The 26,385-nt window shown below is 49.1% G+C and overlaps 1 protein-coding gene across 3 annotated transcripts in view; it reads right to left on the bottom strand.

Annotated features, from left to right (window-relative positions):
• Nucleotides 1–3,718: 3,718 nt before the first annotated feature.
• Nucleotides 3,719–26,385, bottom strand: part of NTF3 (neurotrophin 3) — a 63,798-nt gene continuing 41,131 nt past the window's right edge. For 2 of the 3 annotated variants that reach the window (XM_057491746.1, XM_036908676.2), the window contains exon 2: nt 3,719–4,684. In XM_057491746.1, the coding sequence (XP_057347729.1) occupies nt 3,890–4,684 (795 nt within the window). In that variant the 3' untranslated portion in view covers nt 3,719–3,889. Of the gene's footprint in view, nt 4,685–12,183; nt 12,257–26,385 lie in introns of those variants that run through there. The other variant, XM_036908681.2, reaches the window with a different exon arrangement.

The raw sequence follows: 26,385 nt of genomic DNA, 5'->3' as shown, positions 1-26,385 counted from the left end.
CACACACACACACACGCAAATGCTTACATGCATGCCCACCCACTTCCATACATCTCCTTGTGGAAAGCCATCTAACTCATTAGGCTGTGTTTCACAATTTCCCAATAATCTTCGATGTTTTCTTGCCACAGAGACTTCTGTAATTGAACAGGCGGTGTCATTACTAAACTCTGCCACAATCCAACTCAGCCAAGATCATCAGCAGTAGCTTCTGGAAACATCTTCGGTATCTTTGGGCCACTGCCTTCTCCACCCCCTTGCTCCTCCCCACCCTCCCCCACCATAGGCACGTCTGTGCTGTTTCATTGGCCTTCCGTACACTAGGACCAAATACAGACCAAGCACTAAAGAGAGAAAATCCTCTGTCCTTCAGAGCACTTCTGACCTGCTCTGTGGTTCTGCTCCTCTAAGCTGGGCCAGCCTCCTTCTAAAGCCAAACAAAAATCTAGGGGTTCACATCCACACAGGGGCACCGCATTTCAGTCTGCAGTGAAACGTGTGCCTTTTGAGAAGTCCACTACCCACCATCACTTGAGAAGGCATGGGTAAGGAGTCAGGACTCTCTGGATTTGGGGGTGGGACTTTGAGGAAAAGGGTTAGACTGAGGAAGGTTCCAGGTGAGACAACCAGTCTCCAGTGGCTGTGGCTTCTCCTGGATTTGCAGAACTGAGTGCATTCAAGGCCCTCAGGCCAGGGTGGCAGGAGGGGGGTGTTGTAGACAGTAAGCTGTTCCCTGGGCTGAGGCTGAGCAGAGGTGGAGCTTGGTGACCCAAAGCCCAGCCTAATGGAGGACCTGGCATTGGCTTTGCATGCCTAGGGCCCTCAGAGCTGGAAGCCTGTGGGATGCTTCTTCCTGGTGAAGCCAGATGAATCTCCAGGTAGCCATAAACTGACTACACAGATTTCATTCCTGAACACATGTGCAAAGGTGATAAAATAAATGCAGATAGATGGCTTCTCCAAGTGTCAGCGGAGGGTTTTTTACATTGACTAAAGGAACTAAACAGCACACATACATACACATGGGAAAGAGAACAACAAAGGAACCCTCAAAAATGCCAAACCCTAAGCTACCAACCTGGAGAAAACATTGTTGGACATAAATGAACAAGAGAGAGACTAAGAGAGCGGGAGGGAGGTCCAAAGACTAAGCTGTCTCAAATCTGCAGAGAAAAATGCATGCACACACACACTCTCTCTCTCTCTCTCTCTCTGTCTCTCTGTCTCTCTCTCTCTCTGTCTTCAGAAGAATCACATTGGTTGCTAACAGTTCTGCTGAGAGGTTTAGAAATACCTTACCCAGTGTGTCAAGGGGGAGTAAAGGCCTGTCAGTAGGACTGGGCCAGTGGCACTGGGCAAATGCTGCCCTCGGGGCTGCCTCCCATGGAGTAGGTGATCGATACACTTTAATTGGGGCTATTTCTCTACCATGAAGTTTGGAAATCCCTACCAGAATTCCAGGTAGGTCTCCTGCAAATCCCCCAAAGCTAATCGTCATCACCACCATCATCAGTAACCCTCAAGTGGGTTTCTCACGTGCCAGGAACTGTATGTTTTCATTACATTGCAAAACAGTCTTACAATGGAGGCACTATGATTTTACAGACAAGGAAAAAAAGGCTCAGAGAGGTTAGGCAATTCACACAGCCTATAGATGCAAGAACCTTGGAGATTTATGGGAGCGCAGACAGAACTCTACCAACGGAGCTGCCACCATAGTACTGGCAACAGCCAATGTGTGTGCTGGGCAGAAACTGCCAATGAAGTTACTGAAATGGAACTGGAGACTGCTTCGCTGTCCCCAGCAATGGGTAGGCAGAGCCGTCGTACAGCCTGGAGCCCTGGTTCCCTTCAGGGATGTTTTAACTGGGTCTCTGGGTTCACTTTATCCTCAGAGCTGCACTTACCCAGGAGCAGGCAGCTCTGGACTCTCGACATGCAGGCAAATTCCATCCATTCCAGGCAGAACCCAGGACTTGGCACTGCTGTTTAGGGTCTGTGCCTTCCCGTCTCGGGTTTGAGATCTCTGTCACCCAAGCCCAGTTCCCCAGGCAGCCAGACTCACTCGACAGGCCCTTTTAAGTATTTGGAACTGAAGATCCGTAAGAGGAACATGAGTTCCAGCTGCGAACTGGATCTGGCTGAGTCACAAGACTCCCATTGACCTATCAGCTGGTTTATTGTATCCTGGATGTAGGCTCAGGAAGCAAGAGCTACAAACGGCTTCCGGGCAGAGGATTACGCTTTGCATCCCTCTCTGGCTGTCCTGTTCATTCTGAAATGCAGTGCACCAGTGCAGGAGGGGAGGAGAGCAGTGATGAGGAAACAAGACCACATCATCATGCAAACTGGGATTTAAACATTTTCTCTGGACTTACCTGCTTGGTGACGGCAGGCACATTTAATCTCAGGCTTCAGTTTCCTCATCTATGAACTGGAGATGATAATGCTACTTCAAAGGATTTGGGACAGTTAATGGTTGCCGTGTTGGAAAGTGCCTAGCATGTAGTGGGCTACGGCAGATTCCTCATTTCCTGCCCTCGGTTTTAGGCATCCAGAGTCCAGTGCACCAGTGCCTGTAATGATGCTTTTAACTAAATAAAGCCACGCTACTTGCCAAGCCTGTTTTCTGGAGCTCAGTGCCATGACAAGAACACCTACTCTATTAGGCTTGTGTTAGTGAGATCCCGGAGTGCGGGCTACTCTGGGTAGAGTGCATGTGCCTTAGAGGCAGAGCCATCCAGGGAAGTCCTGGGACAGGGGTTCAGGCAGTGGTGGAGCCTCTGTAGTGGCATACAGGGCACTTTGCACCTCCAACAAGATGGGGGGTGATTACCTTCAAGCTCCAGTGCCAAAAGGAGGAACTGCTTCCCAGTGGGAAAGAGGCTTGGGGGAAGTGCTAGTGGCTTCCTCGGGACCCCCTTGGCCTAGGAAACCTAGGCTCAGAGAGCCTTTGACACCTTGCCCAAGTCACAGGGAAGAGCTGGAATTTGAATCCAAAGCCCAGTATTTTCTAATTCCTCATGCAGCTCTGGGAGGGGCCAGCAGAGGGGTGGGTCTGGGCCAGGGGGACCTCTTATGAGTAAATTCTCTTCTGTATGTAGATTATTCAGGATCCATTTCAGTTGGCTGCTAGGTAACCATACAATTATTCTGTTACAAATAGTTAAGATTTTTTTTCCTATGTGCCTAAAAGGATTAAAACCACTTAGAAAAAGCAAAACCAAAACAAAGCTCCCCCCCAGCAAAAATAAAAATCCAATTCCTAAATGACCCCAAGCCCCAGACAACACATGTGCTGAAAAGAAACTTCCAGCACTAAAATTGCACGGTCATTGTTATTGTTCCAGGACCAGAACTTTGGAGCCAATTGCAATTCTTATTGGCAAAAGTGACAGCAGGAAAAGGAGAGCAGGTTTTGGCCATGAGCGTGGTGGCCAGAATTAAGTGTGGGGCTCAGATCTCATTACCGGGGATCATTCTCAATGGAGGTGGTAAGAATTCTTATAATGAATTAATCAAACATGAAGTATACCAGAAGGGGGATTAACTGTGTCTATACATAACTCTGACATCATCTGATTTTAACAAGTTTACTAAAACGACAGTCATGGCCTTGACAATACTGAACGCAAATACTGGTGTACACAGATTTTACAGAGCGGCTCCTGAGAGCCGGGTCACAAAATAAGGTTTAACAGATGGGAGAGGCCTGAGGGAAGGCAAGCACACTGATTTTATTGAGAAAAAAGCTTATATACTGTAGGGTTGCTGAAGTTTAATAAATAAAGGTCAACTTATAATATATAAAAACAATATAAACATTTATATGCTACATGCATATCATATAATTTAAAGTAATAATTTATATATGGGGAGAGATGCCAATTTATGTTCTTCCGATTTTTCTCGACAAGGCACACACACAGGAGGTGTCTATCCGTATCCATCGCCAGCCTACGAGTTTATTGTTTTCTGATGTCAGTGCTCGGACGTAGGTTTGGGACGTTTTGCACTGAGAGTTCCAGTGTTTATCGTCAATCCCCCTGCAACCATTTTTGACAGGCCTGGCTTCTTTACATCTCGTCTCATAAAAATATTGTTTGACGGGAGAGTTGCCGGTTTTGATCTCCCCCAGCACTGTGACCTGGTGTCCCCGAATGTCGATGGCTGATGACTTGTCGGTCACCCACAGACTCTCGCTGTCACATACCGAGTATTCCCCTCGGTGACTCTTGTGCTCCGCGTACCTCTTCCTCCGGGACGTTCTGTTTGCCCCCACGGGGTTGCCCACATAATCCTCCATGAGATACAAGGGAGGGGGCCCCAAGGGGGTGCTGTCGCTCAGCAGGACCCGGGGGGAGTGGTAGCGTCTCTGGTGCCGCAGCAGGTCAGTGTCCGTCGCGATCGCGGGCTGGAACCCCACCCTGGCCGGCTCTCCCTGCTCCGGCTTCCTGGCGGCCTCCGCTTTGGGCAGGGAGCTCTGGTAGTTTTCCTTAACATCCACCACCTGCTTGGAGAGCTTGTTTTTCAAAATATCTGCCTGGATCAGCTTAATAATCAGGGAATTTAGCGAGTCTTCAGGCAGACTCCTTTGATCCATGTTGTTGCCTTGGACGCCACGGAGATAAGTGAGAAATATCACATAAAACAAGATGGACATCACCTTGTTCACCTGTAAGAGCTGGAAAGGAAACACAGGTGTTACTAGCTGTGGTGGCCGAGTCCACCCCATTCAGGGGCCTGAATTCACCCCATTCAGCTGCCTGAGGCCGAGGACCCCTGTGAGGGCAAACAAGCTCAGGGGTCACCACCCCAGGAAAGCACCAAGCGCCTCCCTGATGTCCAGACAGGGAGGTTGTCTATGTCTTTTTCCCACCGGGGGAAACACTGCCTTAACACGAGTCCTCTGAACCCGTAAGGCCCCCTTCTCTCCCAGATTTCCAATGCCTTCATCTCCATCACTTTTCTTCCAGGATCATGACTGTGTGGTAGGAAGGCGACTGAGTGTGTGTGTGTGGTGTGTAAGCGAGAGAGCGAGAGAGAACAAAAGAATGTTTTTTAAAAACAAAATAAACCCTAAACACTAGTGGCGAGAACTGCGGTCAAGAGGAGCTGGGTGTCTGCCTAGGCCCGGGTCATCTGAGCGTGGAAAGCGGGAAGGCAGAGAAATCTTCCATGTCTGCTCTCCTCCCTAGACAGACAGTGCCTGCAGCCCTTGTATTTCATGCCTGAGACATATGCCACCTTCTGCTCTGGGTGGACGATGTCCTGCCCCTTCTTTAGACATCACTGAAGTCTGAAAAGTCCACGGTCTGCTCCATCTTGGCGAACTATGAAGAAATGGAACCTGAAAATTCTTAAGGTGTATTTATAGTCTTTTATCAGCAGTAGCTGCCTTGCAATTGCCCCAAGACACAGCCCTACTGCCCCCTCCTGTGCAGCCCTGGGGTGGCTCAGAGCAGCACACTGTGGCTGGGGGCTGGGCGCTCCTCTGCAGCATCAGGGACGGGGCTCATCCTGCATCCCTGTTCTCCTGCCTTCTAAAGGAACACGCGGGCCACCCTGCGAGAGGGCCTGCATTTCAGGGTGCTCTGCCAAGCTCTCCAGTGAGCATGCTTCCCCGGGGTGCCCGACTGCTCCCCAGAGACCTCTTCCCAAGACAGCAGCCCGACCAAAGCACAAGACACAGCGGTGAGTGCTTCAAATTAACAGGCTGACTCACCCTGAACAGCAAGCTGCCTTGTTGATTTTTTTTCTCCTTTGGCTTTTTAATTTTAAGTTTCCATTACCAAATGTTTCTTTTGGTGGTTGTATCTCTGATCCTGGTATGTCCTTGTTTAAATGGCATTCAAACCCATGAGCACTCTCCTTCTGTTGCTATGCAAAACCTCAACACGGGCTTTCTGTTGAGTCCTTGTGGAATTACAGGGTTGACCTCGAGACACCTTTCTTGCTGGTCTCTCTCTCACTAGAGCAAAGCCCAGATTTCCCAAAGGCTGGCCGTGGAAGGAGACTGTCCAGGTGGGTGGGGAGGGGCGGCTGTACTAGTGGTCCCACCTGCACTCTGTACCTTGGCCTTGAGGCATCCATTCTTTAATTGCCATTGCTGGTGCCTCACTGGCCCCCAGGGGGACATGGTTTCCTCTGTAAGTCTCTGTCTAAGCATGGAAAATAAGAACCTTCCCTTGGTTCACCTTGGGCATTTCCAGAAAGATATTACTAAACCCAGGGGGAAAACAGAATGGAAATAAACAAAGCAGGTGACACAAGAAGTAGAAAAATGGTCCTGCTTACCAGGCACCCGTGTGACCTGCCCATGCTAACCTGCTCCTAGGAGTCACAGATGCAGCCTCTTCCCTAATCTTCTCAGAAGTACCTCTCTCTGGTCCTCAGAGACCAATGATGCCACAGGCACTTTACTTCACCTTCCTCCTGCCGGCTTCCGGCCAGCCTCTCCGACAAGGGGACCGTCTGTCTGCCTTCCATGGGGACCACTCTTCTGGACAACTGACTCCTCAAGGTCAGGGCTGAGAGAAGGATTGGAGCTCTACTGCCCATCCCTAGAGATTACTCTGGGAATCATATTATCCTAGGAAAATGGTTCCCACAGGATAACTCATCTCCCTCCCACTATGCATATAATCGACATTTCCTTCAATATTGCCGGCCCAGCAAAATGAAACTTGAACAACACAGAAAGGATAGCATATGTGCAACTAGAATTATACCGCCTTCCCTCCCCTTGCCTCCAGCAGAACAGAGTACAACTGCAAAAAGTAATTTGGGATGGAGAGTCTATCAGAAAGAACTTGTTAATCCCCCAAAGCCCAGACATTGTAAGATAAAAATACAGCATATCTGCTCATAGGGAAGAAGACCAGGTGTGGTTAGTCAGGGGAGATCTCAGGCAGAATGAGTCAGTGTCTACTTTAGCCAGGTTATGGGTCGGTTGTGGGAAGAATGATGTTGGTGGGATGGTGCCCACGGCCTGGAGGTGCAAAAGGAAGTGCTTTATGGGTGGTGGCCTGAACACGGAACCGAAGGGTATTAGAAGTAGCAGAGCCAAATGAGGAGAGCATCTAACCCAGTTCAAGACCTAAACTGCACTTGAAGAAGAGGAGAGGCACACAGGGTAGAGAGGGGGTTACCCCCACTCGGGCCAGCTGCCCTCTCCACGGTGTTGCCATCGGGCTCCCACAGCTGAGCTCCAGCCCGTTCACAGTTCCAGAGCTACTTCAATAAACTGTGTGACCCGGGTGCCGTGCTGGCCCCTTCCCCTCGCTCACCTCCATCACCTCTTCTGCTGAAATGTTGCCGTTGGGCGATACCTGGATAGACAGCTAACTTTTTGGTGAGGCCACAAAAGCAGCAGTAACCACTTCCTTTGCATTCCCACTGCATGTTTCCCATGTGGCCACTGTGGTGGATGTCATGTCCCTTGTGGCATTCCGTGGTTTACTCACTACACACTCTCCTCTCCCAGGCCAGGAGCCCCTTCCTTCCTTCCTATGTCGGTGTCCACACCCCAGTGAACACAAGTTGGAGGTGGAGGTCAGGGGGCACCGGGACAGAGATGGGAGTGAGGGTAGCTCAAGGCAGAACAGCTACATAATTTGCAGGCCTTGGTGTAAAAATTATTTAGAGGCAGGGTGGTGGCAGGAACTGTGACCACATTTGAGCCAATGCTCTGAGCCCCCAGGGGCAGGCCCCACTGTCCCACTGGACTTATAAATGCATACGCAAAGACAAAACCCTTAAGAATTTCAGGATGGGCACGACAGAGCATTAATCCCTGAGTGGAGGTCCCCTCTCCCACAGCAGCCCCCAGGTGACATGCTGGTTATGTGCCCCCAAAGCCTGCCCCAGCTGCAGCAGCTCAGGTGCTCCATTTTGGTGAAACTGTTCGAAGCAAAGAGTAGAAATTCATTTTTGGTGGGGAGGGATGGGCAAGGCCCAGGCACCACCGCATGGGGGTGTCACGGCTAGCACTGCGGACAGGAGCTGTGATGTCTCTGCAGCCTGGCCAGGACAGCCTGGCACCGCGGAAGGTGAAAAGCCCTCACAACAGCCTGCTCCCTCTCTGGCCTCTGGCAACAAGGAACGCGGGCACTAAACGGAGCAGTGGGAGCCGTCAGGACTGCTCGGAGGAATACCGGTCACGGTCATGACACTGCTAAGAATGGCCAAAGCACGTGACTGTAAAAAGCAGGCTGACTTTTAGTTGATTGTATTGTTTTAAAATTCTCTACAGACAATATTTATTGCATGTGCCCTGGTGAACTGCTGCTACCAGCCCACATTGGTGTGCACTGCTTCTGGGACCCTCAAAGCATTTGGTGGATAAGAACACAGGTCTCCTGGCTGTTTTTAGACAACCCTGCGCTGCCCCAGTCTCTGGGCACACAAACTCAATGTGGAGAGGTCAGGCCAACGCTGGTGGAGGTGGGGTTGTACCAATGAAAAATAATAATAATAAGAGGAAAAGTTCTCAAATGCCCCTTAACATCAGTCCTGCCAATTTGTGGATCTGTACTACTTCTTGTCATCAAATCCAAAACCTCGGTGGGATACTTTGCAATAAGTAGTGGGAATAAATCGTCTGTAGGCTGGTAAGTGTTTCTAAACCATTTTCAAGTCTGCATTAAAACCCAGCAGGCTTCCTATGGACTCCAGTTTGATAATCTGCTTGTAGTTTCTTCCAAACCCAAGAATGTTAGTTATAGAATTTACCAAAACACAGATGTTTGAAGCTGGAAGGGACCCAGGATAACCTCAGTTTTGCAAGGAAGGAGAGTAAGGCCTGCAGAGGTGAGGAAGGGCATCGTCTGAGGTCAGACTGCTAAGGAATGTCAGAGTGACAGAGGGCACCTGGTTCAAAACTGGACAAGAGGCATGTGGCCTGTGCATAAGCAACATTATTGTGGGCATAAAAAAGGGATGCTTAAATAAATCTATGTGAAAGCATTTAGCACGGTCTCTGGCACATAGTGATACACTTGGAATGCTAGCTGAACGTGAACTTGAATTATCTGTGGCTGCAGGGATGCTGTATGCTTGTCTTCAGGGCTCACATATGACATAACACACAGCTGGAGTCAAGAATTCCATTTCAACATTCAGCTCAAAGCAGTCTGTGCCAACAGTCTCCACAAGGCTTTCTCTCAAATGCCTATTGCTGGCCAGTGCTTGGATCTCAGATCAGCCACCCGAGTTGTGGGAGAAGAAAAGCTTATTGTAAACTGGAGGCAGGGAGAACAGGAAAATTAGGAAAGTGAGCATGGCAAGCTGCGAGATGGTGTTTCTGAAGAGGCTGGGGTGCAAAGAACTTGAGTCTCATCTCTGCCTCTTCCCGCTCACCAGAACCTGCACTTCTACCCCATCTTCTGGGTCAAGGGAGGCCATCAGTGAAGTTTTCTGTTTTAGAGGGACATCTGTACTTCCTGTAAGTTCACAGAGACCCCCACGCAAGCCATTTTATCTTACTGCCTTATGGTTGGCGGGTCTCCTCTTTGATGGAGGGGCCATGCCTGATGCCCGGCACAGGGCTGGCCCATTGCAGTCTCAGTATATTTACTGTATGATGCCTACTACGATCAAGACCTCCCCACGACACTGCTCACTGGTCTGAGATCCTGTATGGGTTTCTGCCAAGCCTGGTTTGGAAGCCAATTAACTCTGCCTTCTTTTCCCAAAGAAAATACAGACCCTGGCTCTGGAGTAGACCATGGTCCCCAGGCTCTTCTTGGCTATAATTGGAAAAAGACCTGTTAAAGACCTCAGTAAAAGCCCCTTCCTACACTCTCCCCAGTGCCTGTTCCCCTGTGAGGAGTGTTCCAAGATCCTGACCAACTTGCATATGCTATTTTCCTCACTTAGAAATGCTTTCCCACATATGGTGTTTTCTCAGTCCCTGGAGCAGCATTCCTACAAGGTTTCACCATCCCTCAAAATACTCAAAAGAGAGCAATTTCTGATTCCTCCTTTTGGCTCAGTTTACAATATACACAGAGGGTTTGGGGGTATTCAAGAAGCTTCTGAAGTGGAAAGGGCAGCTGGTGGGGGTGGTGGGCAGAATGGTATCAGACCTGAGCCCACAGCAGCAGGTTTCTCTCCTGTGGCACAAAGACATGGGGGCTGCATCCTCTGAGTTCTACTGTGCCTCTCCAGTACTGGGGCACCTTCTGCTGACCTTGTGCCAAAGGTCTTGCTCACTGCACGTGTATGGAGCAAATTCTTAGCCTGGCTGGAGGGGACCATCAAGAACAAAAAAGCTATGTGCAGGTACTGATACACCTAAAACTTTACTCTTGGTAACAGCTCTTCTGAGGTACATACTTAGATTTCCCATTGCAGGTGGGAAAAATGATGCCAAAAAGTGGTTTCATCCCTGGCTAATGAGCAGCAGAGCCAGGATTTGGTCACAGTCTGGCTCTGGAATTGATGCTCTTAACAATTACACTATAAACTATAGTATATACCAGTATATACTATACTATGTTATAATGATTATACTAGCTCTCTGTCTGTCGCTGCTCTCAAACATTCCAGGGTTTATTTCCAGAGAACGCTCAAGTTCTAAGCCTGGAGCCCGGGCAGCTGCTACCCAGCAGGTTGAGCCCCTCCCCAGGAAGCCTCAGCTTTTGGCAGGGTTTCCAGGGGCTTGAGGCCTCCACTCCTGTTTCTCGTCCCCATGTTCCCTGTGGAAGTGTTCTCCATGAAAGTAAACACGATTCAGCGCACTCCTATAGGTCACCTACCCTGCAGAGGCCATGGGCCATACTGGACAGAGCACTGGGTGTACCATCTCAGGCCCTGGTTTGGCACCAGTGCTAGAAATCAGGGCGACTGACAAAGTAGGCATGAAGGCTTCCCTCAGGGAGGAGGCATGAGATCAAATGCGGAAGCGCCTTTTAATTTGCCAAGTTTTTAATAAGCAAATTCAAGAGACTTCATTATTTCTGGTGAAGCCATATCCTCTGGAGGCAACGGTATTCTCTGGCTGGGGTGGACGAGGGCCCTGTCCAGCTGTATCCAGAAGGGCCTAATTCTTTGGAGAATTTCTGCAGCTACGACACGGTCTCTGACTAATGCGAAGGGCTCAAAAGACTACATCCTGCCAGATAACCCTATTATCTTGTTCAGGGAGTGGAAAGGGGGAGAGGTGGGAAAGAGATAGATTTAAAGTACAATGACAAAAGGGAAAGGAATGTGGTGAAAATATTAAATAAACTAAGGCCATTTAAAAGGCTGGCTAAGCTTGGTCCCCATATCTTAATTGCAAAATTAATTCAAATTGGCTTTGTTCTGAACACAGGTCCTGAGGCCTAAAAATTAGTCCATGGGGCCTTATGAAGATGCTCTGACCCATGACAAGGTTGGTTGCTGGGAGGGAGAAGCTGGTGGAGCCTCCACTGGGGATTGGTCTGGTTTTGGTTAATCTCTTTATTAATGATCCGGAAGCAAGAGAGAGGAAAAAGTGGCAGATTAATTAAAACACACAGATGACGCTCAAAGGGAAGGTGCTGCAAACGCCGGTGTAGACAGGCCAATTACTCCCCAGCCCCTGGCGGGGTTGGCAACCTGGAAATAGCTTGATGAGATTCAAACTGGAAACACTAGGTTAACTCACTGGGGGCAAGATGAATCCAAAACCAACAAGGGAGGGAAATGCTTTCAGAAGGATGTAGGGAAGGAATGACTTGGCAGGGCTACAAGGAGTAAATGAGGAAGAGCTCCCAGGCCTGGGCCGTGCGGGCTTCCACAGCACCGTCTGCCCCTCCAGGCCTCATTTGTATTTAAGACTCAGTTCACTCACTCTTAGCACACCTCTGGGGTGGTGGCCGTGCTCACATACCATCTGATGAAGCACTACAGTCCATAAATTGAGCATTAGAGAGGGAGGGCAAGGAACGGGGGCAAGATGAGAAAGCAGGTCCATGGCTGTCACCGAAGGATGCTGACGGCGCACTCCAAAGTCCCCAAACCAGCGTGATCGGTGACCTAGAGGAGGAGAACCACTGCTCTGCGCTGCACTCGATGAGGTTGCATTGGGACGCCCTGGCCGCAGGGTAGGTCTGCATCTACGCAGACAAAGCGGGCAAGAGCAGAGGTAGGGAGATGATTCTTGTCCCGTTTTTTACAACTCCCCCATTCTGCAAAGTTCCTTGTGTTAAAACTTACTCAACTCAGCATCAGAAGCTGCTTGGCATGGACAACAACTGGTCCAAGATCTGGGGTGGGAAAGGTCCTCGATTTTCAGGTGTTCCCGATGGCAACAAGGCACACAGTCAGCAGGGAAGGTACAATTCTAGGATGACACAAAACCAACTAAAGAACCTCAGAAGGGTGACTCGCTTCCTCAGAAAGGCATTTCTGCAATCAGTCCCTCTTGGAAGCCAGAAAATGAGGAACAGAGACCTCTGAATGGATGAGGAACCCGTATCCAAAGAGCAACCCTAAAGGCCCGGAGATGCAGCTTGAAAGCCCCCAGTCTGCATTGCACAGCTAGTGGAAGAGGAATTTTACATTGTTCAGAGCATATCCTCCTCTGGCCCCACGGCGGTGAAGACTGAAGGTATGGCGCATGTCAAAACAGTGAGCTTTGCCACCCTGGGAGGAAGGTAGTAGTTTCTCCCCAGGCCAAGGAGCCCTCTGGCTTGGTCCCATCTTGGCAAAGAGATCTGAAAGGAGCTTGGTATGCCAACACAAGCCCCAGGAAATCCAGATTTATTTTATCCTTTTCATACTACGAACTCATTTCATGGCCAGAGGGTTGGCAAGGAAGGACCCACAGAGAAAATATCTGAGTCAATCCAGCTACTGGCCGTAAGAGCATTTATCTGGTAAATTTAGTTTTCTTTGTTCTGGGCACTAACACTCATCCACCACCGTGCACTGAGGTGTGCATGCATGGCTTTCTGCATGTACACACATACACACATGCACACACACACACACACACACACACACACATACACATGCTGTAGCCCCTCAAGATGAGGATGGGTTACAGTCAGGCTATTTCCCAATGATTGTATCATTTAATATTCTGAGACATTTTGGGTTTTCTTTTATTACCCGCATGTTGGTAAATCACTTTTTCCAAGTATGAAAACACTCAAGGGAAGGTTGCTTCAGCTGCACAGACAGTTGGGGGTACAGTAAACGCATAGCACCTGAGAATAACTGCCCCAAGCCAACCCTTTGGTTTTAGATGCTTCGGGTTTGAGCCGGTTTATGTGTCAAGCATACACATTACCTGCAAAATGCTACGCAGCTGAAAGTTAATATTATTACAAGGTAGGGGCTACCGAGTAATGGATTTTAAAAAATTATAGTAAACAGTGATGATGATGATACATTATTTATCTTGTCTATCCAGCCAAGAACAGGTCTCAAATGGCAGAATAAAAAAGCTGGCTTCGTCTTGAGAGCCGGAAGCTAAGGGAAATCCCAAAGCACAACTTCCACTCACGCTCTGGGATCCTCTTCCGAACCCAGACATCAGCTGACTCGGCCACACCCAAGTCTCCGTGCATCAACGAGCGCAGCGGCGGCAATGTTGGCATCTACCAGAACCATAATGGTCTGGCCCTGCGAGGACTCGGCTGCAGGTAAGCGTGGTCTGTGGCGGCCTTCTCCTCCGGGCTTGGCAATCCGGCCCGCGTCAGATACAGCCTGTGTCTCCCCTTCACACCTCCCCCTGGCCCCCCACAACCAACCTCCTTTCACAAGGATGAGGGATCGGCCCATTGTCCGGGGCTGTCTTCCGCCTGGATCGCCTCTCCAGGCCACTGCGATGTCTGAAGACCGTGAGAGCCAAGGCTTCCTCCCACTCCGCGGGGCGTCCCTCCCCTCTGCTCCCTCTGGCTGCCACCATTCACCTGAACGCCCTGACGGGCCAGGAAATTGAGGCAGGAGAGACATCTCTTCGGGGAGATCCGGAGCCTCTTCTTGTCCACTGGCTGGGAGGTGCACACAGGGAGAAACTCAGTCTTCCACCACACAGGGCTGTGTGCTAGGCAGCAAACGTCGTGACTCCAATCCCAAACAGTCTACGGACTCTCTTTCTGGGCAGCTGGGGGAGACTGAAAACCAACCCGGGGCTTGTCCTTTGAAAGCAATTTTGGCACCAACACTCTGAACCCAAAGCTGTCTTTAATCACAGACACAGTCATAATAATCGCTTGTAATAACAGCTAGCATTTAGTGAGCCGTGCCACATGCTACGACTTTGCGGGACACTTTACATGGATTATGCCAATTAATCCTCACAGAGACGATGGCTATCCATACTTTGCAGCTGAGGAAACTGAGGCTCAGAGGGATTAAGTCATTTTGTCTGAGACCACACATCAGTTGAGAGGCAGAACCAGGAAGCAGACCCCTGTCTGTGTGACCCCACTTTTAGCTGACACAACATAGTACCTCCTGATTGAGCCAGAGCGTCTGAGCCCCTTGCCTCTTGCTTGCAGTGAACTAGGCAGCGAGCATCATGCTGGTACATTATCACTTCTTTCCCTTTTTAGAGAAAGAGACATCCAAAGCAGGTCCTCTGAAATGGAAAGACATTTCATTCTGAGGGTGGCATCACTGATCCATAGTGGCTGAAAGTATATCTATGTAACACAGGGCTAAGAGCTCATTATCCATGCCTCAGTTTCCCGGTACTTAAAATATTCCTTCCCTCTTTCCTTTTTGATGGTAAAGAAGTCCAAAGAATAGGGATTCTTTTTGAAAATTGCTGGATCTTTGAAGGTGAGACAGAGTTCTGATTCTTCAGCTTTCTTTGTAGTATATCTGTGGTTGCCAAGGAGAAATTTAAAGTAAAAGCAAAAGGTGGACTGCTGGCATATTTCTTGCTTGGATTATGAATAAAAACCATCTCTTGCTACTAACCGGCTTGGAGGCTCATCCTGGTGTCTCAATTCCCTATGGTATTTCTCCAAAGGGGTGCTGCTGATATTTTGGGCAGGGCAGTTCTTCACTTTGGGGGACCAGTTTTGTCCCCTTATTAAATATCAATTGTGTACCCCAGTCATGGTGACAGCCTAAAAAAAATATATTCGCTTTTCCAAATAACATCTGGGGAGGACTTATTCATCCTTGTTAAGAATCACATGATGCTGGTGGATTAGAGTAGTGGTTCTTAACAGATTTTAGATTATTGGCCCTTTCTAGAATGTGATAAAAATGATGAAAGTTAACAAAACTTTCCTCAAAAAACACAGATAAAGGGAAATTTTTGCAAAACAATTTGAAGGCAGTTCAGACTCGCTGAAGTCTAACTCAGAGGCCCACAGATCCTAGGTGAGGAATTCTTGAGCCAGAGTTTCAAAGGTCCTTTCTAGCCGGAGTAGTCTATGCTTCTATTACCCTCTGCCAACCTTGAATTATTTCTTCACCAGACCAAGTGGTCCTCATTATTGGCCTCATTTCTAGTCCTCCCCCACTCTTCTGTGTCCCTCTGAAGCTATGGAGCCAGGCACGGGCATCCTAATCCACTAGGATTCTTACATAATGGGGAGGTTGTGGCGAGAAAGTGACTTGCCCCAAATGAAATAACATGTTAGTGGAAGAGCCAGAAGTAGAACCCAGCTCTTCAGAGGACCAGCCTGTGCTGCCCATCCAGACCAGCACATAACGGAGCACGAGGGAGGCCTGCACACCTCAGCGGCCAGCAGGCTTCCTCAAGAAGGCCGGGTCCCTTGTGAGCGAGACCAGCTTGGCATGTTTAACACAGCTCTGTGAGAGGGCTGGGGCGCCTGCAGCCTCATTCAGCCCAGGAAGTAGCCCACAGGGGCAGAACCCTTCCCTTCTTCTTTCTTCTACAAACGTCTGTTAGCAACCGAGCCGCCATTCATTGACACCTCAAGGGCCTTGGGATTCCGTGCATTTTCGTATCCATCTCTTATCCTGTTGTCACTCAGATGACTTCACCTCCAACCTGATGGCTTTTTCATCCCTTCGCTCTCCCTGTTCCTCAATGTCATCATGACCAGTGCTCTCCATTATGTCTGAAAACTTCACTGTTTCTGAAGAGCTTCTCTCCGTTCCAGACAACTGCCATTAAGATCCTTGGGCTGCTGAGCATCGAGTGCAGGAAAAGCTGGGGGGGAGGGGAGTCACGGGACACGGGCCTGGGAGATACCCCTGGAAGCTTGAGAAGAAGCTTAAGCACAAACAGAGGCTCTCTTAATGTATCAGATATCAAAAGTGGGTAAATTCATTAATACATGAGGACCAGGTATTGTGCACAGGTAACATTGCTGGATTAAAACACAGCTGCCAATTTTTGGTGCTCCTCCATCTATAGCTGGTGTCTATGTACCCTCCTCTTGCACATGGATGGCTTTGGCTGTTTGACCAATGCAGTAGAGAGTAGGAAGAGCTATGTGATGCCCAAAGCCAGGCTGTAAGAGCCCATGCCACTTCCACCTGTTATTGGCGCCCTGAGCTACTTGTCGTGCGACAGTCCTGAGGCCACCATGCTGGAGAGGCTCTCCAAGATGGCCTTGTGGCCTGCCCTGCCAAGGCACTAGTCTTTTGAGTAAAGCTGGCCTGGATAATCCAGACCAACCCGTCAGCCAATTGAGTACAATCAAGTGATTTCTGTCAAGGCCATGCGGATAGAAGAATCGCCCAGCCCAGCCATACCCAAATTCCTGACACACAAAATCATGAGAAACGATAAAATGGTTGCTATCTTATGGGGTGGTTTGTTAGACAGCAAAAGATAAGCGAACATCTGGAGCTGGAAAAACAACACAGGATTAGAGGAGTCGCCTGTTACAGTCAGGTTAGTGCCAGTGCATGAGATTTGCTCCAAAGGGTCCAAGGAAGACTTGGAGGATAGGTTTAAAGTGATCTCTAGGATGATTCTGGTGGACGGCTAACTTCTGAGGCTGAACCATGAAGAACAGGCCCGTCCCCGGGAGCTGTCAATCACCTGGAGGGGTGCCCCAGCTGAGGTGCTGCAGTCCAGGTGGGTCCGGCCTCAAGGCGGCCAAGCAGAGGTGTGAAGCCACCCTCTCCTTCAGGGTGAGAGTGCATGAGAGAGGGAGAGAGACACAGAGAGAGAGAGAGACAGAGGGAGAGAGAGAGGAGAGGGGGAGACCTTGAGGAAGAGAGAGAGGGAGGCAGACAAGGTGTTCTTGAACACGGGCTTTCAGTTGAGTCACAGGCCCCTGGACAGGAGGCTTTTTTACAGGGCTACAGAAAAGCAGACTACCAGGAGAGCACCCCCCTCCAAAGCCCTCACCCGCACAGCCCAAGAGGGTATCTGCACTTCCATCCATGTTGGAAACGGCCCAGCCCCGCCACTGTCCGCAGAGCTCGGTAAATTCCTGTGCTGGCTTACATTTTCTTCCCGTCCCCTAGAGGGATGAGCACACTCATCCTGCAGACAGGGCAGGTGGCCCCGGACCTGTCCTCTGGGAGAGCTTGAAAGCTCAGTTTCCAAGAGCTTTCTGGCAATGCCACGGAACAGGCCATGATTGCACAGGCTATTTGTGCCTTGTCCCAAGTGGTTGGGGACAACACCCACTCTGCCCTCAGACATGGGGAAGAGGAGGGATCCACCCAATACATGTGCTGCTGGGAAACAGGCCAGGCAGCCTGTGTGTGCCTGTGTGTGACTATGTGTGGTGTGTGTGTGTATATGCGTGTGTCTGGCTGTGTGTGTGTCTGTGCGTGTGTGCATGTGTGGTGTGTTGGGAGAGGGATGCTGAGAAGGGGAGAAAGCCAAGGGTTAAGAGGAATCCAAAGACAGGGGTCTGTCCCTGGGAAATCGGGGGCAGCCTTTTCTCCCCGCCTCTCAGGTGTCAGTTGCTCTCCTATAAAGTGACAAATCAGAGTAGATCATCCTAACATCATTCCAGTGCTAACAGCCCGCCTGCCCACAGGGGCTCCAAGACACAGCTCAGAGCATGATGCCCCCCCTCTGGTCCCCCTGGTCGCAGAGGAGGAGAGAAGGCTCCAGGGGTCCTCCTGACCCCCCCACCCTGCCAGCTCGGTCATGCAGTGAGGCACACCGCTCTGGTGGCCTTCTCCTATCTCTGTGGATCAGAAACATGTAGAGACAGGCAGGGGAGAAGCCCAGGAGATAGAAAGAGAAACCCTGGGTCAAGTTTGCATTTCTCATTATTTCTCCAACCCTTCTCAAATTCCTTTTGTTTAGAAACCTCCCTGAGTTTCTGAGGGCCTCCCCCTCCCCCATCCTACCCCTGAAAAACTCTAGGAGCTCCTCCAGCCTGTAACCCTTCCAGATAACACGTTCCATATGCCGGTCACTCTGCATGAAATGCCTGTACTCACTTTCCTGGTCACCTCCTCCGTGGCTTCCCCATGCCATGCTGCCTCTCCCTAGAATGGCCCGCCAAGCCCCTCTCAGGCCCTCTACTCCAGAAGCATGGGTTTGGGTCTGGCTGGCGCACCCTGTGCTGTCTCCTTGGACAACGCCCATGCGGGATTTCGCAGGTTGGCATCCTGAGTGACCCAGAGCGAGCCTCCTCTGTCCCGCCCGCCCTGCCCTGCCCCGTCGCACCGGCAGCTGCAGGGAGACCCTCCCCTAAGCGCTGGGGCTACCTGAGCAGTGCTCCGACTCAGCTTGCCACGGTATCTGCTTAGAGCATTCTTTACAGGCAGGCAGCATGGATTCTATTGTCTTCCTTTCCCACCCCGGCTCCCCCCGCCATCCGTGGTTAGCCACAGCGGTAAATAAAGGCTGAAGAGATTTTTCCAAGTAACTTCAAACGTTCCTTTTGGGGGGTTGAACAGACCTTCCAGCCCTCCTTGCTTGAACCCTTCCCCACTCGCTCCCGCCGCCACACACACACCCCACCCTCTTCGTGCCTTTCTGAAGCATCTTTTGATAAGTGAGCTTGCCTCTGAAACATGCAATAAGTGGCTTCACACTAGGTTTTGTGCGTTTCCTGAAAGACAGAAGACAGGTTTCTGCGGCTCTGGAGTGGCTGAGTGGGAAGGACTGAGGATGACCTCCAATTGGCCAAGGGAGCCTGATAACTGCATGGAGCGCCTCTTCCTCAAAAGCATAATTGTGCTTAAGACTTCAGGCCCCTCCAGGTGCCCTGGAGAGCAAGCCGTGGCCACCTTGAGACAGGCAGCAAGGCAGCCCCTTAATGTAATGAGTACAGGCAAGGACAGGCATGGGGCCCCAGCGGCTGGACCAAGGGCTCAAGCCTTTCCAGAACAAATGCGTGGGTCTCAGGTGGAGAAACACCTCTGCGGACATGGCAGAATTATCGACACTCTTAAAGGAAGGAAGGAGGAACATCTGCCCAGGACTGCAATGGAAAGCTTGCATCTCATCGTCCGTAGCTTTTTCGGTGGAGATGCAGTTAGGAAAATTATATAGAGAGAGGCTATTGCTATTTTAAAGCTGAGAAGTTTGGGGCATAGAGCAGGCAAGTGATGGGCTCAAGGTTGACACAGCCAGAGGCAAAATTACAACCAGAGCCCCTGCTTCCTGACTCCTGGTCCTACATTCTCCCCGAAAGACAACTCTCTGTATTAGCAAAGTCCTAAAGAGTCCAGAGGACAGGCCACATGCCTGTGATGGTCCAGGGAGTGGAAAGCGTCTGTGTGGGACTTCAGGAGAGCCCTCCTAGTACAAACGCCAGACTGCACTTTTCCCTAGGGCTCACGAGATCTTTGGTGCTTCTGATGCACCAGTTTGCACAAAGTGGATCATTTGCAAAGCTGGGCTGCCTCTGGCTGCAAGCGCACCCTCCTGTCCTGGAGGCGGATGGGACCTTTCATTGGCTCACGTTTTCCACCTACTTCTTTATAAGCCTCCCCTATTCCCGCCCTCCCCCAATCTTGGCTTTATTTGGTCTGAAGATTTATTGTATTCTGGAAATCAGACAACAGGTTAAACAAAACTGTGTGTTAAAAACAATCTTTCTGAACAATACCTGTATTAAGAAAATGACAATAATAATGAAGGAAAACATGTTTGATGATGGGGTTGGATGATGTGTGGTGGCTAATGAGATGACAGAACTACTGTAATTGGGGGATCAAACTTCAGAAGCTCCAATTATGCTTGATGGGCTTGGCAAGGAACCCTGCAATTTGGTGCTAATGAATGGATTGATACAGAGGAGAAATTGGAACCCAAGAATATAGGAATGTGCCCTGACACCGTGCTGGGCATGTAGCAGTGGGGCCAACAATGACTTGATGAATTGCAGTGGAAAAATTTGTTGACCTTACAACAGGCAGTCATTTCTGGCCAACAGACTAGCTTGTCTGCCACTGGGCCAATTTGCAGAGCATTAGGGACATCTATTTCAGGGACATCTATTTCAGTTTACTAGAAAGAATGCTGGAGCACGTTTCCAAGCATGCGGTCCAAATGGCCAGATCGACTGCATGTAATAGAGGGGATTGCAAAAAAGTTCCTTCCAGACCTGAGTCTGTGATTCTATGTTGATGTTGTGAGGATAAAACTCTACAACAGGGAGGTCACAGGAGCCACAGAGGTCTGTAGGAGTAGTGAGCAACTTTTATTCCCCTTAGTGATGTTAGTAATGTCATTGGCTAATGCCACACTAACAGAATTGATGGAGCGCCAGCTCAACCAAGAAAAGGAGGAAGTAACGACCTCACTTCATGCCCAACTTATGTTTATGCAAAGGTTGAGTGCAAATCATATTTCTGTGAATTGTATTATACTTCAAAGATACTAGGAGGGTTTGCAATAAAAAATTCTTATGGTGAATTCCTATGGAAAGCAGCAAATAATCACTTTTCAACTTAAAAAATTTGTGCATTAGACAAGTTTTAGCTTAAAGCAAAGTACATCTTTGAATGTAGAACACTATGCTATAAATACATTACAATTCCACAGTGAATACATATGCTTTGAGATTAAACTCCCAAGGGCAATAAGACTTATTTATTCTTTGATTAGTTCTACTATCTGGGTGCCCTGTTAATGTGCATTATTCCATACGGCTTATTCTTCCAGAAGCTAGAAACCTGGAAGAAGAAAAGAGGCAGGAAAGTTTCCTGCTGGAAGTTCCCAGATTTCCACTCCTGGGTCCCAAACAGGCCAATCTAAGTTGCCATGATTAATGGCACATCAGTCTTCTCCAAGATCCCAATAAGGAGAGGGATACAAAGAAGAGCGGGTAGGCAGGAAGACTCAAGAGTGATCTACGGGAGATTACCTAATACTCTCCATGCATCTGAGGCGGCACCCCATGATCAGACAAGTTAGTATTTCTGCTGCAAAATTATAAATACTCATGTAAGTAAGGTAAAGATGATGTCAATTCACATCACATTTTGCTGCCAAATGAACCTGCTGTATGTACCCTTAAGAAGTGACTCTGGGTTTTCAGAGCTTCTTGGGCTTTAGAATTGTAAAGAAGAGACCTGGGAGCATGCATCACTCTCTGTATTTTATAAGGAAAACAAGCCCAAGAGGAAGAAAGTGCCAGAGATGGTGCCGTGGCCATACCACAGCTAAGGTCAGGGGCCGAGCTGGCATTCAAACCCTGGCATGTCTCACACCAAAACCTATGTTCTCGAACCCCAGGCTGTGCCGGTGATCTTCCCTACCCTAGGGTCTGAGAGCATGAAAACTCCCTACAGCAGTTTTCTGAGGAGATCAAATTAAACCGTGAATGGACATACTTGTTTTTATGTTTAAAGAATTTTTTTCTTAAGTAAATTTCTGCAGAGTGATTCATTTTTTTAGTATTAAAGTAGTAAGTCCATATTGAAGAACATTCTAAAAATATGAAAATATATAGGGAACTTAACTCCCACAAATATTATGAAATATTTGTGCCCAGCTTTTTTAAAACACATGCAGACTTTTTCTATGTCGCACATAGTTGAGATCTTACTTTGTGTTGTAATCTAAGCATTCTCCCATCATAGTAAAATCTTACATGAACAAAATTTTGATGGCTATATAATATTCCACCATAGGAATGTGCTGTGATTTACTGGCTTACATCCCCTGGGTAGGAAATTTATTATTTCCAGTTCCCCGCTCTCATTAAGAATGCTGCAGCAAACTTCTTCATGTGCAAAGCTGAGGTCAGTATAGTTAGCCACTCTCCTACCCTCTGGACACACCTGTTCAGTGCATGCCCACCCTTGCATGAATCCAAGCCTCCTTTTCTCCCACTGACATCAGGCTGCTGAGAGGGGGGAATGCGCACATGGAGAGCTTGGTGCAAGCACACCTGTGTCCTCAGGTCGGCTCCACCTTGGGGTCTATCGACAATATGTTGTTGTTTCCATGCCGAGTCTTTCTGCCATTCCTCACAACAGCTCTTCCAAAGCTGCACTCATCTCCTGGGGTCTCTTAGAACACAGAAAATTCTGCCTCCTACTTCACAGTAAGAAAAAAAATGAGTCACTCAAGTTGGAACTCCTCAACTTTGTCCCCCACGAGAGGACTGGGATGGGTCTGGCTGGAGTGACCAGCTCATCTTCACCCGAAGAGCACACATCTGAAAGTGAAGAGGGTGCCCTTGGCTGGGGGGACAGCTCACAATGGGCCTGCCTGGGGTTCATCTGGAAATGTGCTCACCCTGAGGACAGCCGTAATGTCCTCTGAGTGGCTGAGCCATCCTTGTCACACCCCCTTTTAATAGGATCTACAGTGACACACTGGTCCCACCCCCTCTTGTTGCCTTGGAAGCCTCATTCCAGTGGGCCCTCCATCCAGCTCTATCTGCAACCTGCCCTGTGCTACAGGAGCCCCCTCCACAGTAGGCCCCATGCTACAGGAGCCCCCTCCACAGTAGGTGATATTCATGTTGCCAACCTTAAAAAAAGACAACAAAAGACAGTTGTCTTCCTTGAAGGTGACTGCCCGGTCCCAGTCAGGCTTTGCAGAAGAGCACCTGTGTCTGTCACCTCCATTTCCTCAAACCCTGCACAACAGGCAGAATTCTGGCCTCCAGCCATCACCTCCAGGACACCCCTGAGCATCTCATTTTGAAACCAGACAGGCATGTGGCCATCTTTGCTGCTTTACCTTTAGGGTCTCCCTCCTTCAGTTCCTGGGCTTCCTACCTGTTCACTCTTGTGACGTTGTTCCCCCAAGTCCTGTCTTTCTCTTCTCACCTGTGCTCATGACAGCGACCCCTCACGCACCTGCTTACTTCTACATCCATGTCTCCAGCACAATTCAGCCCTCACCTCCACACCCCAAGGTCCACCTGCTACTGGACATGTCCACTGGAATGTTTCAAAGGCATCTCAAGGGTGATATATCCCAAAGGGAAGTTACCATCTTCCCCCAAACCCTGCTCCTCCTCTGGCCTCCTGGGCTTGCTCTTGGAAAAGGGCACCAACATTCCCCAGGGAGTATGCTTGAGTCCCTTCTCTGCTCTGCCCTCCACATCAGGCTCATTTTTAATTCCAGTTGATTCTCTTAGGATCGAAAAGAATATACTTCCAAGAGACAGACGCACAAGGATCTAGGAAGAGCTGGGCGGGCAAAAGGTAAAGAGAAAGAAGGCTGAACTCCTTCATGGTGACAAAAAGAAGGTTCGGGTTCATGTCTTTGGCAAGACCACATAGGGGAGAGGAGGCTGTTTTTGACTAAGTAAGACAGGAACTCTGCTGGAACCTTCCAAGGACAGACACACCTTGCAAGTAACCCTCAGACAGGGTGCTCTCCTGGCCAAAGGAGAAATGAAGCTGGAGAATGTTTTTGTCCTTAAGAAGTTCACTGAATTGCAGCTCTGGGGTAAATAAATACAGGCATCAACAAAGAAATCTAAGGGTGCTGATTCTCTAGAACAGAAAGCAAAAGGCTAGCTCTCACAGCAGCAGTGGTCCCCCAGCCTGCCACTTCCCTGTCACCAACCCAGGAACCCTGGGGAAAAGAAAGTGCAAATGGGCAAAGAGACCAGCCAACCTTGAAGAACTGCCCAGTTGCATAGCATTATGGGAGATCATTGCCTCCCCACCCCCACCCCTAGGCAGGTTCAAACTGTAGCCACAGAAAAACAGGCCAGAAAGAGGCAAAGAGTAGGTATGCACTACAGGGGAGAAGCAAGGATGGTGGCAGTGGTGGGTCCCAAGTATCATAATCATATTCCTAACTCACTGGTGTCTGTATATATTTTCTATTGATCATTACGGTAACTCAACGACATATGAGGACTGGAATTCTCTTCATTTTAGAATGAAGAAAACTGAATCTTAGGAAGGTTAAATGATTTGTCCAATGGCAAAGAGCCAGTATGTGACAGAGCTGGGACCAGATTCCCCACTGTCTGATGCTCGTTCTTTTCCTAAATGCCCATGAGCACTCCGTGCCTGATCACACTCTCCCTTCCGCCATGCCCACCCCCTGCCTCTTCTCACCAACACAGTCCCACAGTCCTGGGATTGCTATCCATTCCATGAAGGTAAAGTCTGTGTGTAGAAATTTCAAATTATTCTCCTTATAAAGGAAAAAAACCCCCACCCAATCCTTCTTTCGAGCTTATTATGTACAAATGGCAACCTCATCATTTATTAGATAACATACTCCTTGCCAGGGGACACTTTCTCAACAGGATCTCAGGTATTGCATTTATCAGAATGAGACCAGGTAAAGATGGCCAACAGGCAGACAAAGGTCTTTGGTTTTCTGTCTTGTACATAATGCATTCCTGCCGCAGACTTGCAGTGCACAGGGGAGCTGCTTTCCCCATCTCTGCTGGTCCTACCACGGGCCAAGATGGAGAACCTCCTGGGTGCCTAAAGCCCACTTCCTTCCGCTGGGAAGCAGAGACTGCTCCCCAAGAGATCTGCTCCTGAATTCTACAGAGATCCAGAAATCTATCCCCAGTGAGCAGGTTGCCCTTCTGTCCAAACACCTCTTCATGTACAGTTGCCCCCCACCCCAACCCCTTCCTTGTCTCTAAACAGCTCCTTAAAAGTACTGTTGCAGAAGGAAGGAGAAATGGCGCACATGGGAGCCGACTCTTATGGAAGCCCCCTGGGAAGGACAGCGGCTCCTCAGCCAGCCAAGCCCCTGTGCGTCAGCATTTCTGCCACCGTCTCCCCAAAATCTTCTTACTGTCATATCAGTCCCTTCTCTTTTCATATGTTCATTGGTTGCAACACAGTATCAACATTATCATACCTCTGATATGGTATTTTAGTGTTATTTTATAATTTCAATATATTATTGCACTAGAGTTTCCCAAACTCACATGGTGTTTGTGTGTGACAGATGAGGAAACTGAGGCCCAAGTGACATGCTTAAGGTGACCCCCTGGGTGATGACTCCCTGGTTGGTGAAGTCTGAATCCAGGTGACCTGATCCCTTGTGAACTGCCATCTCCAAAGGCAGCCTGCCCCACATAATGGCCCATGAAAGATCTAGAAAAGCCAGAGGAAATTTTAGTGCTAGAAAAGACTTACAGATTGTGAGTTCGTGTTTCCCAACAGAAACTATACGCTGACCAATGAACTGTTTAAAATGTCTATTGCAAGATCTAGTAATAGAGGAAAGAGAGGAGACCAGTAATGACGGAAATGAACCATAACTTGTGCCAAGAGGAAGGGAGGGGAAGGGAAGGAGTTCTAAGCAGGTGCTGACAACATGCCCAGCTTCTGTGAACACCCGCAGTTGAGAGACACACATTTAAAATTTCAAACTAATAGCCTTTATCAGAAGTCATCTGGGCTACACACTCACATTATAAGCAGTATGCGTTTTCTTGTAGAGAAGCCCAGGGTTGGGTGGCTTGCCCAGAGAATGTATTTGGACATTGTAGGGAAGGAAATGCAGGTCTCACAGCAGTGCAGAGTGATATGGATAGGAAGACGCAGGGAAAGAACAGTGTCTAAAGCCATTTCTGGCCCCCCAGCCTCCCTTCTCCAGCCACTGTTCTGGGACCTGGGAGAAGGCAGGGGCATGCTGGTCCATGGTAGGAAGAGGAGGGCACAGCCCCCTGCCTTGCAGCCAAGGGCAGATGGGTGGCAGGGGAGATTTACCAACAGGAACTGCACAAACAGTTCACTGAGATTATAGCAGGACTCCCAGCAGAATGCACAGGGACATGGATGTCCCCACTTCCACCAGAGCGTCCAGACCATGACACAGAATTCAAGAATTAACTTCAGGGGAGGGGATGTTTTCCTGCTGCAAAACTTGGATGCACTAGACACTCCCTCCTGGAGCTCGGAGCAGTTAACCCAGCTTCCGGCTGTCAGTGGAGATAAGAAAGAGTTCTTGTCTGCATAGGAAAGAAGGGGAGTCATTCTTCCCCATGAAAGGCTCTACACCAAAAGTGTCTCTTCAAATGAACTCACCAACAGACAACACTGCAAAAGGGAAATAAGGTTCCTCTGACCGGTTTTTTTTTAATATAGGGAGTCTCACTAAATCAA

The sequence above is a fragment of the Manis pentadactyla genome, chromosome 14 (assembly GCF_030020395.1).
Source record: "Manis pentadactyla isolate mManPen7 chromosome 14, mManPen7.hap1, whole genome shotgun sequence".
NCBI lineage: Eukaryota > Metazoa > Chordata > Mammalia > Pholidota > Manidae > Manis > Manis pentadactyla.
The sequence above is the reverse complement of the archived record's forward strand: the minus strand, read 5'-3'. Positions and strand labels throughout refer to the sequence as shown.